General features: G+C 36.1%; 2 protein-coding genes across 2 annotated transcripts in view; one reads left to right on the forward strand and one right to left on the reverse strand.

Annotated features, from left to right (window-relative positions):
- Window positions 1–14,832, forward strand: part of LOC115209826 — an 84,307-nt gene that overhangs the window by 48,806 nt on the left and 20,669 nt on the right. Inside the window, exons 3-5 of the mRNA XM_029778387.2 lie at window positions 8,875–9,133; window positions 13,394–13,459; window positions 14,410–14,496. Coding sequence (XP_029634247.2) covers window positions 8,978–9,133; window positions 13,394–13,459; window positions 14,410–14,496 — 309 coding nt within the window. The 5' untranslated portion in view covers window positions 8,875–8,977. The remainder of the gene's footprint in view (window positions 1–8,874; window positions 9,134–13,393; window positions 13,460–14,409; window positions 14,497–14,832) is intronic.
- LOC118762696 (kielin/chordin-like protein) lies at window positions 496–1,058 on the reverse strand. Its single transcript, XM_036501676.1, has 2 exons — window positions 926–1,058; window positions 496–812 (listed from the first exon to the last, which is right to left on the reverse strand). Exons 1-2 carry the CDS (start codon window positions 1,032–1,034, stop codon window positions 496–498), a joined length of 426 nt encoding a protein of 141 aa, XP_036357569.1. The 5' UTR covers window positions 1,035–1,058.

A 14,832-nucleotide genomic window follows, 5' to 3' on the forward strand; every position in this document is an offset into this window, starting at 1 on the left:
GTCAATCGATTGTACCCAAGCAAGGGCAGCGTGGATAAGGGTGAGGGAATATCCAATGTAAGGTGAAGTAGAGAGTTGAGATTGGGTCTCAAAGTCACAGTCATCACTGCAGAACCAGGAGGAATTGAGAGTAGGGGATGGAGGGCTTGGTGTGAGGAGGAGAAATTGAAATAGGAGTGTGAGTCTGTGTTTGTAGTGGATGGAATGTGTGTGTGTGTATAATATATATATATATATATATTTATTATATTACACACACACAAAGTGTGATTAGCTGTAAGAAATTTTGTGCCCTTTCACATCAATGTTAAGGGAGGGTGGTGTGACTGCCTCCCTGAATCCCAACCTGCTATGGGTCTGGTGAATTCCTCTATATAGGGAGATGAAATCAGGGCATTCAATTCAATATTCCATCATATTGCTTCAATAATTACATCATTTATCAATTATACGTTCACAGTATAATTACATAAGTATGAAAACTTATTAGAAATTTTAAGAGGAAAAACTTTTAGAAGTTGCCTCTTTTGTGCCTTCTAGTTGGTATTGAACGTGAACAATTTTAACAACACAAAACTGAACGATTTCTGCACAGCTCCTACAGACAAGAATTAAGCTGAGAATACTTATTGCCTTACTTGGACACACAGGACAGCATTGATCTGGTTCTTCAACGTAATTGGAACATGGCACGATACACTGGAGTTCCGAGCATGTAACAGAACCATCATGGCAGATACAAGAGGTGCAGGAGTCGTCATCTGAGAACCACATTGCTCCATTCTTGTAAGAACGGTCTTTATAAGTACATTCTGCAAAACAAATATGATAACAGTAATTTCAGGACTTAGATATCATTCAACTTGCTTTTAGGGGTTAACAGGTGGCTTCAGAGAACAGTTTTGAAAAAGAAATGTGTCTTTACCTTGACACTGAGCACAACATTGTCCTGGTAATCTTTCCGCCAAGGGACAATTAAGTGGAGGGCAGCTTTCTTTAATACAAATCACATTACCATCCTGAAATTGTAGCATTTAGAAATTGAAAACTGAGAATCGCAAATTAAAATGTCAAAAGTTTCTATTTCTTCTTTTTCAACAGTTCTTCCATTTATGTTCTTGCAAAATGGAACTACTTTAGCCCAGATTTTCTTCAGTTCTATCGACAACCATTTCCAAGAGTTTAAGGTTACAGGTAGTAACCCATAACTCACATAAATTCCACAAGGGATTAAACCAATCTCGCATCAAGTTGAATAATAATAATAATGTAATTTCTCAGAAAAAGGTATACAAAATCTTTTTACCGACACCAAGTTTCTATTAATAATATAAATTTCACATTTCAATAATACTCTTCTGTGAATTCCTCTTATTTTAATTTCTTTTAACCCCACCCCTCCTCCTCACCCTCATCACCACCACTACCACCACCAGCAAGTTACTCATTATATTTCTTCCACACAATGATTCCATGCATATAATTGGCATCTACAGTTATAGAACTCAAGTCTGACTGGCAAAACTTCATAAATTAAAACAGATTAGGAGATCGAAAATCCACCTGACAAATGTCATTGAAGACATGAAACGATTGTAGTGGCAGTTTATTTCTTTATATTAAATATTTTTATGTATTGATTAAGTCTTTCCTTGTTTGTTTTGCAAAATAGTGGTTTTGTCTCGAATTAATATTATATATATATATAAAATAATATGTTACATTACTCGATAGTCAAGATAAAACTCTTGTAACATATTATTTTATAGATAAATTTCCTCTATTTACATAATATTGAGGTCTCTTTCTTTCTTTTGTTATCTTACCGTTTTACCAATATATATATATATATATATATATATATATATATATATATATGCCTCCTCCCTTCTCAAAGGATCTTTGTCTTGCAAGTTACTTGGTGACCCTGCCAGTGCTGGTGCCACGTAAAAATCATCAGTCCACCCTGTAAAGTGTTTGGCATTCGGAAGGGCATCCAGCAGTAAAAATTCATGCCAAAACTAACCTTATCTATGCTGGCGCTATGTAAAAAGCACTGAATCCACTCTGTGGAGTAGTTGGTGTTAGGAAAGGTATCCAGTCATAAAAACTATGCCAAAACAGATGCAGAATTCTGGTGCAGTCTTCTTCCTGGCCAGCACCTGTCAAACCGTCCAACCCATGCCAGCATGGAAGGTTGATGATGATGATGATGATGATGGTGATGATGATGATGATGATGGTGATGGTGATGATGATGATGATGATGATGATGATGATGATGATGATATATATTTATCATCATCATCATATGCCCTTCCTGTCACCAATTCTCACCTGTTTCCAAACAAGTTAATATTTCCCCATGGCCAGACATGCTTCCACAGAAAATATTCCTCAAAGATTTTAGATTTCCTCACAATATGTTGGAGCCAGTTCTCTTATTTGAAGTACCTTAATGCTGGTCCAAGAGACAGAAATCAAGAATTGTCTAATTCCACTTAATATATTTCGTCCTTTATTTATGGGTCCTTGCATGGACCTTGGGGTACTTGCTCTTGTTGAATGGCCTTCACATTCCCCAGACTTGACTAGCCCGGATTTTTTTTTATTGTGGGGATACCCGAAAGAGAGGGTTTATGTCAACAAACCAGAGACCCTGGTGCAACTGAAGGAGAACATCAGTAAGAAATCAGAGAAGTGGGGTCTGAAACTTTTGAGGGTATTATGGTGGAAGTTTTGGAAAGAGCATGGGCATGCAAAACTGAAAATGGCTGCCATTTAAGCGATGTCATTTTTCATATGCAAAATAGTGGTGTTGCAAAATTTGACCTATGCATAGTAATTTCTATTATGTCCTTTATTTTGTATCAAAGTTTCATGCACTTCTTTGCTTCTTTGTAAAGTTACGGAAGCTATTAAAAATTGGAATCCTTCAGTGACTTTTGGACACCCTGTATATAGTCCTAAAATGATAAGTTTCAACAGTAATTGCAACAAAGGCTGTATATTTTAACTGAAATATAGTAACAAAAGGTAAAGTCCTTGCCTTTTGTTTTCATTTTAGAAGCAGTTTATATAACTGTTACAATGAAAATTTCAGGTGTTGATAGTTTCCAGCTTTTGATGTTAATGGCTTGGATATTATTTAGTGTCTGATCAAGTAACCCAAATGTTGATATAAACATTGCTACTGTAATCCTATTGCTGGTCAAAGATTTATTACATGTAGAGAATTCTGAAAAACATGTTTTCCGGTTTTTTTTTTTTAATCCAGGTGTTAACTTTCCTGGTTTCATATTCTTTGTTACAAGTTCCTTCATATGAAGGATTTTCTTCCATCCCTAAATACTTGTAGCATTACTCATCAGATATCAGATATCAGATATGCATATATGTGTGTACGTATGTGAAGTATGTTTGTGCATATATGTATATGTATGCATGTATGTATGTATATATATGTGTGATTATATATGCGTGTGTGTGTGTGTATATATATATATACACACATATACAAATATATATACATATATATATACACACATATACATATATATATATAGATATAGATATAGATATAAATATGTTTAACTATACGTGTGTATAAATGTGTGAGTTTGTGGTCTGTTTGTGTGTGTGTGTGTGTTTGTGTGCAAGCTGATAAATCACTTCATTACTTCGTAGAATAGTGATGGAGTGAATCATCATTTGTTTCTGAGTAAATGCTACTGCATACATATATATGTATATGAATATGTATGTATGTATGTATGTATGTATGTATGTATGTATGTATGTATGTATGTATGTATGTATGTATATATACATATATATATATATATATATATATATATATATATATATATATATATATATTATATATATATATATATATATATATATATATATATATATATATATATATATATATATATATATATATGCCTGACTGGCTCTCGTGCCGGTCGCACATAAAAACACCCACTACACTCTTGGAGTGGTTGCCATTAGGAAGGGCATCTAGCTGGAGAAACTCTGCCAGATCAGGATTGGAGCCTGGTGCAGCTATCTGGTTCGCCAGTCTTCAATCAAAGCGTCCAACCCATGCTAGCATGGAAAGTGGACGTTAAACGACGACGATGATGATGATGATGATGATGATGATGATATATATATTTTGTTTTTGGATTTGGTTTGCAAGATACTTTATATAAGTGTTGAAGCATATTCTGTTGTGTCTGAGGAGAGTCATTTTCTTTTTGTGCCTTATAATTTAAAGCACTCACCAGTAAAATTTCAAATTATTTCTTATTTTTATTTTCCTAAAATTTTTGTTGCGTCTTTCAACCTTTTGAATAGTCTTGACACCATCAGGTACCATTCAAGCACTCTAGGTAGAATCTAAGTTCTGGCTAACCACATCAAATGATATGGAATACCCTTGGACTACTTAAGGTAAATTATTCCAAAGTATCTCTTCTGATGTGTAAATCCTGAGTTTGCTTCATTGGATTATAAATAGTTTACTTTGTGTGTATCTGAGGCAAAATAAATAAGGTGTTGTAACCCTTTGTCTCCAATGTCATGGTACCACCACAATATTATGACAGATGGTTTAGATACACTATACCGGTGTTGTAACAGTAAACAAGATAATGATGCAGTTGTAATAATAACATAACAATCCAACAATCTCTTCATGAATCAACATTCCAAACAAACTAACCAACTGACATCTTCTGATCACTGCGAACTCAACTCAAACTCACACAAACTTTACTCTGTCTATTACTATTTATAATCGCTCGGTCCAGTCTATTTCTCACAAGTGGGTGCTGTGACTCTCATCACAACATAAGGAGAATTATACACCTATTCAGATTTTATTATTACAATCTATTTCTTTATTGCCCACAAGGAGATAAACATAGAGGGGACAAACAAGGACAGACAAAGGGATTAAGTCGATTACATTGACCCCAGTGTGTAACTGGTACTCAGTTTATCGATCCTGAAAGGATGAAAGGCAAAGTCGACCGTGGCAGAATTTGAACCCATAACGTAACAGCAGACAAAATATGGCTATGCATTTCGCCCGGCATGCTAAAGTTTCTGCCAGTTCGCCGCCTTAATTTTATTATGACAATCATTTATGCAGTATATTCTCTTTAAACCTCTGTCCAACATATTTTTCTGCTGTATGGATAGTTTGCTTTGTAGTATTTATTTGCATCCTGTTGGTTCAGCTGCATTCTGATTTCATTATGTTTAAAAATGTATCCATGCAGATTTATTCAAGTTGTTGCAGCAATTAAAGTATGAAGTGAACTGGAGTATAATGGCTTTGACACGCTTCTATTTTTGGCTGGGACAATTAATGTTGAGTGCAAGTAATATGAATGATGGTAGGAGAAAATCTGATGTGGCTATAAAATCCATAATCAGTTTGATCCTAGGATGACCCCAGGGTTTAGATATAGAATCATGAATGTGAAGAATTAAGCTAGGTTAGAATATATTTCATCCATTAACCTTTAGCAAAATAGATAGGGATACTTTTTGTGAGAGATTAAGGGTCAATAAGTCAAATAAATTAAAAAATATAAGATACACAGCCTTTACTTGTAAGAGCTATAACAGGAGTCCTGGGATACATAACAGACCCAAGGAAGTGTGTGGTATGTCTGGATATCCCTTGTGATATACAAATGTCACATCATTCCATTTAATAGTCACTGTTCAACGGTCATGATAACACTTCGATTTATGTTACATTGACAAATCTTTTTATCAATGAATCTTTCATTAATGCTTTTTATTCAATAATTCATCATTAGCTGTTTAGTTGCCATGACATAGCTTTAAAGTATAATGACCAGCTGGTATTGTGGTTTTTGTTGCTTAACCACTGATCACACCTGAATTAATTAGCAGATCTATAATCTAATCAAAGGCCTTCCAGCCATGTCTCCCACGTCCTTCTCATGAGCAGGATCTTTTTTTCAGAGAGGACAGGAATTGAAAATAATATGAAAGACATCATGCACGTGCCAATATTTATTTTCAAGTACAGAGAGACAACAGGGGGAACACCATTAGTAGGAGAGGTTGAGAAGGTGAAAGAGGAGAATAAAGTGTAGTGTTGGAAAGGAACAAGGGACGCTAAGCTAAGAGAAAATAAGATAAGTTAATACAGTAACACAACAAAAACAACCTTGTCTTTTACTTTTAACTCTACTAAATATGTCAGGGGCAATCTATCATTAAGTAACTAGCTGACTCCGTGCTGTCAAAAATGACAGCCAACAATAGTATTTTATATATAAACTAGCAAATGCCCCTCCATCCATTGGATGGTGTAAGTTCGTGATAGGACTGAAGTATAGAACAGTGTAATTTTGCTTCTGTCTATGCTTAAAATTGAGGATTATTTGACATAGTTGAGACATTAAATCAAAAATGAGCTGGTATTCAAAAGGGGTCATGTTTTATTTGCAGATATCGGGCATTAAAATGTGAAAATATGGAAAATTATCATTTGGAATGCCGTTTAATTGACTGGATAGCTGAAGAATCAATACAAAAAGCATATACGACATTTCTATGGACATGAAGGCAATCTGTAAGAGACATGTTTAATTGCAATATGAAATTACCTGAGGCATCTGGGAATCTGTGCATTGAAATGAAAAAATGCTTGACTTTAACAACGGGCATTTGTTGAAAGATTAACATGACCTATTGTGAAGAGTAAATAGCTTGCCTCATTTGCAAGTCGGTGCTGAACCTTTGAAGTCCCTGCTGCTCGGAGACCATCCAGATTCTAAACACTTTCTTTGGAATATAAGAGCCTACAATTCTGCTTTCCAAATTAAAGTATAAACAATGGGCATGTATGTGTCAAATCAAGTGAGTCACACAAAAGTCGAAAAATACCACTCATTTTTTGTTTTATATAAGAAACTGTTAACTAAAGTTTTAGATATTTGTAACCCAAATTTCCACGTTCAATTACCAATAAATTTGTCGTTTTCTACCGTCAATTGAATTTTGTTGTGAGAAAATATTCCCACAGTTGATTGATCACCAATTAGTGCCATTTATTCATTAAAATTAATATTTTATTTCATTTTTACTTATTCAAAATAGGTGCCTTGTCTTCTTACTCTTTTGCTTCAGCTTATTTATTAAACACAGAATGACATGCCTGGATGCACGTGTTTGAGTACAGTTCATTCATCATCATCATCATCATCATCGTTTAGCGTCCACTTTCCATGCTAGCATGGGTTGGATGATTCAACTGGGGTCTGGGAAGCCAGAAGGCTGCACCAGGCCCAGTCTGATCTGGCAATGTTTCTACGGCTGGATGCCCTTCCTAACGCCAACCACTCCGTGAGTGTAGTGAGTGCTTTTTACGTGCCACTGGCACAGGTACCAGACAAGTCTGGCAAACGGCCACGATCGGATGGTGCTTTTTACGTGCCACTGGCACGGGGGCCAGGCGATAATTTTTACTACAATCACATGTTTTTTCGTAAAATTGCTTAGAAAGCTTAATGCATTTAATGCTCTGATGCTAATTAGATGAACATAGTGGCTGTACATATGTGATTTGCAGAATGATAGCCAATAAGTGCTATTGAAATCGGATTTTCCATCAAGATTTTGATTAAAAAAAGGGAAAATCTCAATTTGAAACTAACGATTATGTTATGAAATTTAACTGATGCACCCACTGTGATGTCTTTTACCTATGTGTAAAATTTCAGTGTGATCAGTTGAAAAATACGACTGTTGTAATCTTTTACACACATACAGACACACACACACACAGACAAGATATATATTATATTATAAGGTACAAAATAAGGTACATAATAATCACAAATACAAACATTCACATACTTCCCTTGTACATGCACACACATATATTCACACAGAATTGAAATGCTGTTTGATTTTTCTTTTCAGCAATGAATGTTCATCCTATTTCCATTGCACACACACACACACACACACACATTCACATGTCTCCCTTTTATATACACACACATATACTCACACAGAGTTGAAACGCTGTTTGATTTTTTTCACCATAGAACTTCCATCATCTCACTACCAAGTTTGTCATCACCCCTTCCTTCCTCATTCATCTATCACCCCTTCCTTTCTCATTCATATGTTGTGACGGAGAAATACACAAGAGTATTATTATAGTAGATAATAATGGGCTTATTGAATACATTACTCAAGCATCCTACAACTCACTGGAAAGGATAAAAGAGGGAGCAGAAAGCAAAAATAAATCAAGAAAAGACAGCAAAAATAACCAAAAGGGCATGCAGAGTATAGAGAAAAAGACAGAAAAGTGAACAGTAAAAGAGTCATAGAGAAGAATGGGTGTATAGGTATGTGAGCAGTAGTGATGGTAGATTTTAGGAAGCATGGGATTGTTGAAGGATGCAGTGTTGTGATAGCTAAAACTGATGTTGGTAGTTTATTTCATGCATCTCCCTTTTATATACACACACATATACTCACACAGAGTTGAAACGCTGTTTGATTTTTTTTTCACCATAGAACTTCCATCATCCCACTACCAAGTTTGCCATCACCCCTTCCTTCCTTATTCATCTATCACCCCCTTCCTTTCTCATTCATATGTTGTGATGGAGAAATACACAAGAGATGTTGGTAGTTTATACCATGCTTTAACAAATCTGAGTGTGAAAAAAATGTTTCCAGATGTCATGAGTGTCATTCTAAAAATGCATCAAATGCCTAACTGTATTCATTGAAATATTTATAATTCACATGAAATATTTGAAGAAATGGTCATAATCATAATGTTTTTGTTCTGAATTGCAGATAACCATCTGATATATATACATATATATAAAAGTATACATATAACGGCATCACGGTGATTCCTTCTGATAAGGGGCCTCTACAGTTAGGCCCCAGAGCAAGAATGGACCTACTATGTAGCAAGTTATTGAGACTTGGTATTCTGCAAACATTTCTCAGCCTCAGTTGTACTGTTATGGCCAGCGTTTGTCTAGACTACCTAAAAAACCAACATGTACTTGCTGCACTTGCTGGAGGTGCCCTCTTTTGCTCTTTTTGTGTAAGTATTGAGAAATTCATTTTATGAACATTTTAAACAAAAGTGATTTTATTCTACCAAATAAACGACCTAACTTTTGCTTTTATAACTCTATTTTTATTATTACTTATGCCAGCGCTGCCCCAACTGGCTTCTGTGCCGGTGGCACTTAAAAAGCACCATCTGAATGTGGCCGTTGCCAGCGCCGCCTTGGCTGGCTTCTGTGCCGGTGGCATGTTAAAAGCTCCAACCGATCGTGGCCGATGCCGGACCCCCCTGGCACCTGTGCAGGTGGCACGTAAAAAGCACCCACTACACTCGCGGAGTGGTTGGCCTTAGGAAGGGCATCCAGCTGTAGAAACTCTGCCAGATCAGACTGGAGCCTGGTGCAGCCCCTGGCTTCCCAGACCCCGGTTGAACCGTCCAACCCGTGCTAGCGCGGAAAACGGACGTTAAACGATGATGATGATGATGATGATGATGATGATGATTTTGAGTTCAAATTCAGCTGAGCTTGACTTTGTTTTTCACCCTTTCGATATCAATGAAATGAATTCCAGTTATTTACTTGGCTCAGTATAATTGACTTAACCTCTCGCCCCAAGATTTCTGGCCTCATGCCTACAGTACAAAGGATTCTTCTTCTTCTTCTTCTCTTCTTCTTCTTCTTCTTCTTCTTCTTCTTCTTCTCCTCCTCTTCTTCTTCTTCTCTTCTTCTTCTCTCCTCCTCCTCCTCCTCCTCCTCCTCCTCCTCCTCCTCCTCCTTCTTCTTCTTCTTCTTCTTCTTCTTCTTCTTCTTCTTCTTCTTCTTAAGGCAATGAACTGGCATAATCATTAGCATGCTGGACGAAATGCTTAGCGCTATTTCACCTGTCGCTACTTTCTGAGTTCAAATTCCACCAACATCGACTTTACCTTTCATCCTTTCGGGGTTAATAGAGTAAGTACCAGCTGAACACTGGGGACGATGTAATCAACTCATCCCCACTTCCTCCAAGCTACCCTTGTGGCAAAAATTTGAAATAATAATAATTACTATTACTGAGAGGTGTGTAAGACACATACAGGGACGCTGTCAGTAAGATGAGGGTTGGCAATGATTACAATGAGAACCCAGGGCTGGGTTCAAAATTCTACCAGGACACCTAATGAAGGTTGGGGAGTAAATCAGCCAAAATATTGTGGTAGTAACAGACAAGATGAGGACACATCTATCCAACGTAAATGATGTAAATAATGTAAGAATGGTATTCATCCACAGAAAATTTGTCTCAACGAATTCTGTCTGACCCATGCAAGCTTGGAAATGTGGATGTTAAAATAGTGATGATGAAGAAGATGATGATGATGATGATGATGATGGCTAACAATTATGTCCCTCCAATGATTTCTAATATTGACCTTAAACCATAAATTTGCTGCACTTTTTAGGGTTGCAGTGCAGAGTGATAATAATTCTCTCTAATTTTGGCTTGAGGCCAGCAATTTTTAGAAGAAGGGGTCAAGTTGATATTAATAATCAATATATCTACAATCAACACCAGTACACAAGCACTTTATTGGCTTTGAAGGTATGAAGGGGAAAGTTGGCCTCAGGAAGATTTGATCTCAGAATGTAAAGAAATGTTAAGCATTTTGTTTGGCATACTAATGATTCTGCCAGCTCACTGCCTGAGTGGAAGGAGATAATAATAATAATAACAATGATGATGATGATGATGATGATGGATGATGATGATGGTGATAGTGATGGTGATGGTGATGATGATGATGATGACGATGATGATGATGATGATGATGATGTTTCTCTAAAAGAAATGGAGTAACTTTCAAATTACAAAGATCTGGAAATAGAGGTAACTCAAATGTAGAGCCTAAAAATAGAAACAATTCTTATCACAGTAGGTATGATAAAAAATATTCAGACAAATACATAACAAAAACACCAGAACAAACAAGTATATATAATATTTAGGAAATAGCACTACTAGGCGCCACACATCCTATGTAAAACACTTTCAATACAGTAAAAATAAGAGCATCACAGCAAACCACAGCACATACCTAAGGCACACAGATCTGTGCTCAGTAGTGCAAAGAAAGCATGTGATAAAAATAAAACTACTGAATAATAATAATAATAATAATAATAATAATAATAATAATAATAATAATAATAATAAAATAATAGCCAAAAAGAATGAATAGCATGGTACCATTGGCTGCAGGTAATAAGCCCACTGCACATGCAAGACTCCAGGAGCTCCAACAAAACCTGTGATGAAGAGAAATTAATAACAATAATAATAATTATTATTATTATTTCCACTCTAGGCATAAGGCCTTGAAAACTTTTTGCGGGTAGGGGGCTAGTTGAATATATCGACCCCAGTGTGTAACTGGTACTTATTTCATTGACCCCGAAAGGATGAAAGGCAAAGTTGACCTGGGCGGAATTTGAACTCAGAATGCAGCAGTAGACAAAATACTGCTAAGCATTTCGCCTGGTGTGCTAACAATTCTGCCAAATAATAATAATGATGATGATAAATGATTATAGATAAGGAAAAGTGAAGTTGCTAATTTATCAACCCATCATGTCTATTTGATTCCAGGATCGTAAAGAAAGAGGACGGAAAACAAATATACAATCCCTTAAAACTTGAAATAGGAAGAATTTGGAATGTACGAACAGTAATGGTTGCACTTGTAATAATTGGTGCATTGGGAACAGTAAGTAGTGATATAGAGAAATGGCTGAAGGAGATTCAAATAGAATGTCTGGCAGAGCTCCTACAGAAAGTTTGGTCTCTTAGGGACAGGAAGAATTATCAGGAGGATTCTAGGCTCTTGAAAGACAGCTGAAAACTTGTGGATACATAAGGTTACAGGTTGTAACCCACTATCCACATAATCCCTACCAGCTGTCCAAGAATTTGGACCTGGAGATCTCCATTTCCAGCAACTTCGAGGGCCACCTCCCAGTGGTGTCGGGCATCAACAAAGAGCCCTCGACTACAAGACGACCAAAGTTTTTTGTTTTTTCAAGGTCTGGGGTCTCCCGCCTCTAAGCCCAAGACCATCACCTAATCACCCTTACCCTTCTTGTTGCTTAACAACAACAAAAATAATCCCTACCAGGAATATGACCAAATCTGAGTCAAACCATAATAATAATAAAACTAATGTCTAATATCTTTTATTTGTTTTTGTCATTAGACTGCGGCCATGTTGGGGCACCACCTTGAAGAATTTTTAGTCAAATGAACTGACCCCAGTAGCTTTTTTTTCTTAAAGCCTGGTACTTATTTCATCAGTCTCTTTTCAGACTGTAAAGTAATGTACTGAAATATTGCCAGTCATTTTGTTGATATGTATGATTAATTAATCCCTGTATATCATTATTTTTTGTTATTTACAATAACAAAACCTGTAGAAATGTGGCCAACACAAAGAGTAGAACAAAATGCATATTGGTATTTAGTTTTGTGTTCAAATTTGCATTTCTTGTCTCCAAGACTGGCAAAATAAGTACCTACTAGTAATATCTCTCTCTTCATGTGCCTTGCCTGTTTTACAGGCATCAATAATTATGGACCTCTATGCTAAAATCTGAAGAATAATGATTTTCCTTGAAAAAGGTACAGCAGCGGTTTCTTGTCTTTATTCTTTATTTACAGTTAGTTACAGTTTTTTCTGTTAGTCTTCTGCTCTCCAAAATTTATTCTTTGACAAGGACACTGGTTCATGTGACATCAGGGCAGCCCACACAATAGTTGGTCTTTGTGATATATGTCTTGGAGCTGGCCTTCACTGAGTTATGTAAGTCACAAGAACATCTTTTTCTGTTTGACTCATAACTGGGTTCCTTGATCAGTACCAACACTTTGGACCAAAGTGGAACTGGAAATAGTGGTAACTCCATACTCCACCCCACTAAACACATAAACTCTTGAGCTGGAGCCTTGCTACTGGTGAGGCTCTAGTTATTTGGTTAACTAAATTCTGGGTCTTCAAATCAAAAGTGATTGTATACTTGCTAATGTGCTAATGTTGCCAATATTATTAATGTTGCTAATGTGTTAATGTTGCTAATATGCTAATGCTGATTCGAGATTCATGAATGACAGATAGTCCCTTTTCTCTTTTCAAACCTGAGATTGTGTAACATTTTAAGCTGATCTATGTCTCAAGAGATTTTACTATGTTTTTGAACAAAAAATTAAAATAATTTAAATTTAATTGTAATTCCATTGGACTAAACCTATTTTTTTTCTCTAGCTGACAGTTTGTGGAATTATTGAAGCAGTAGGAGGAACACATTGGTTTTTCCGAAACATCAACACAGTAAGTTTTGGAGGATCTTAATGATTTTTTAAAATATCATGTTTGATGAACTTATGTTACTTAATTATGAAAAGTTTTTAGCAATTAGGAATGTATTATTTTTAATATAATGTTTGACAGTAGTGAGGTGACAGAATCAGTACTGTGCTAAACAAAATGTTTAGCAACATTTCTCCCAGCTCCTTATGTTCTCAGTTCGAATGCCATTGAGACCAACTCTGCCCTTCATCCTTTTAGGAGTCAATAAAATAAGTACAAGTTGAGCACTGGGGATGATGTAATTGATTAGCCCCTCCCACAAAATTTCAGTCCTGTTGTGAAAAGGATTATTAAAATAACAACAGTGATGAAACAGTTAAATCTTTCATCAAAGACATCCCTACTGGATAATACTGAAGATTAAGTGCTTAAAAATATAAAACTTAACTATGATTTGCAAGCAAGTGCCACTTGGTGGCTTGAATCATGCTCTTGTGTACCTATTGTGTCAGGAGCCATGATGTGACAGCTGGTGTGGTGGGAGAGAGAAAGCAAGAGATGTACACCAGTACCAGTGTGATACTCATTTTCTACTGTATTGACAAGGGCAATGTGAAATGAAGAGTCTTGCTCAAGGATACTTCACTGGTAACAGAAAAATCAGAACTTTGGGACTCACCATTTTAACAGGAAAAATTTAGGGTAAATCTGCAATGAGGTTCTTGTTACAATGTGTTTAGCTCCAGCCCTATAATCAAGGGCCCTCTACCTGTGACCATCCTATATCTTTTAGAAATTCCTAGGATTACATTAATGTTTGCTTTCAATTTTTAAAGATAAAGTTGTTGGATACAAGATAGATTTCACTGCTATTTCTAGCAGGCTGATCGTCTCATCCCAGCCTGGATGTATCATTATGTCAAGAATAGTTATTGAATTTCTGAATAATTTCTTTCTTTTTCTTGTTTCAGAAGCCAGTTTTATTCCTTGTATGTGTAGTAGAATCGGTCATCTTTGTACCAGGTGCCATTGGGTTCTTTGGTCGATTGTGTTACTTGGTAAGTAATATAATTATTTTGGTTAAGGTGGTGAGCTGGCAGAATGGTTAGCATGCCAGACAAAATACTTAGCAGCATTTCCATTTCTTTCAACTTTTTGTTCTGAGCTCAAATTCTGCTGGGGTCTACTTTGCCCTTCATCCTTTTGGGGTTGATAAAATAAGTACCCAGTTGAACACTGAGGTTGATGGAATCAACTTACCCCACCCTCGAAATTGCTGGCCTTGTGCCAAAATTTGAAATCTGTATAATTATTATGGTTGTTGTTTTGCTCTGGGTTAACCAAGATCATGACCACCAAAGACTTTATAACAGTGACCAACCAGTCATTTTAGA

The sequence above is a fragment of the Octopus sinensis genome, linkage group LG3, assembly GCF_006345805.1.
Source record: "Octopus sinensis linkage group LG3, ASM634580v1, whole genome shotgun sequence".
Classification (NCBI taxonomy): domain Eukaryota; kingdom Metazoa; phylum Mollusca; class Cephalopoda; order Octopoda; family Octopodidae; genus Octopus; species Octopus sinensis.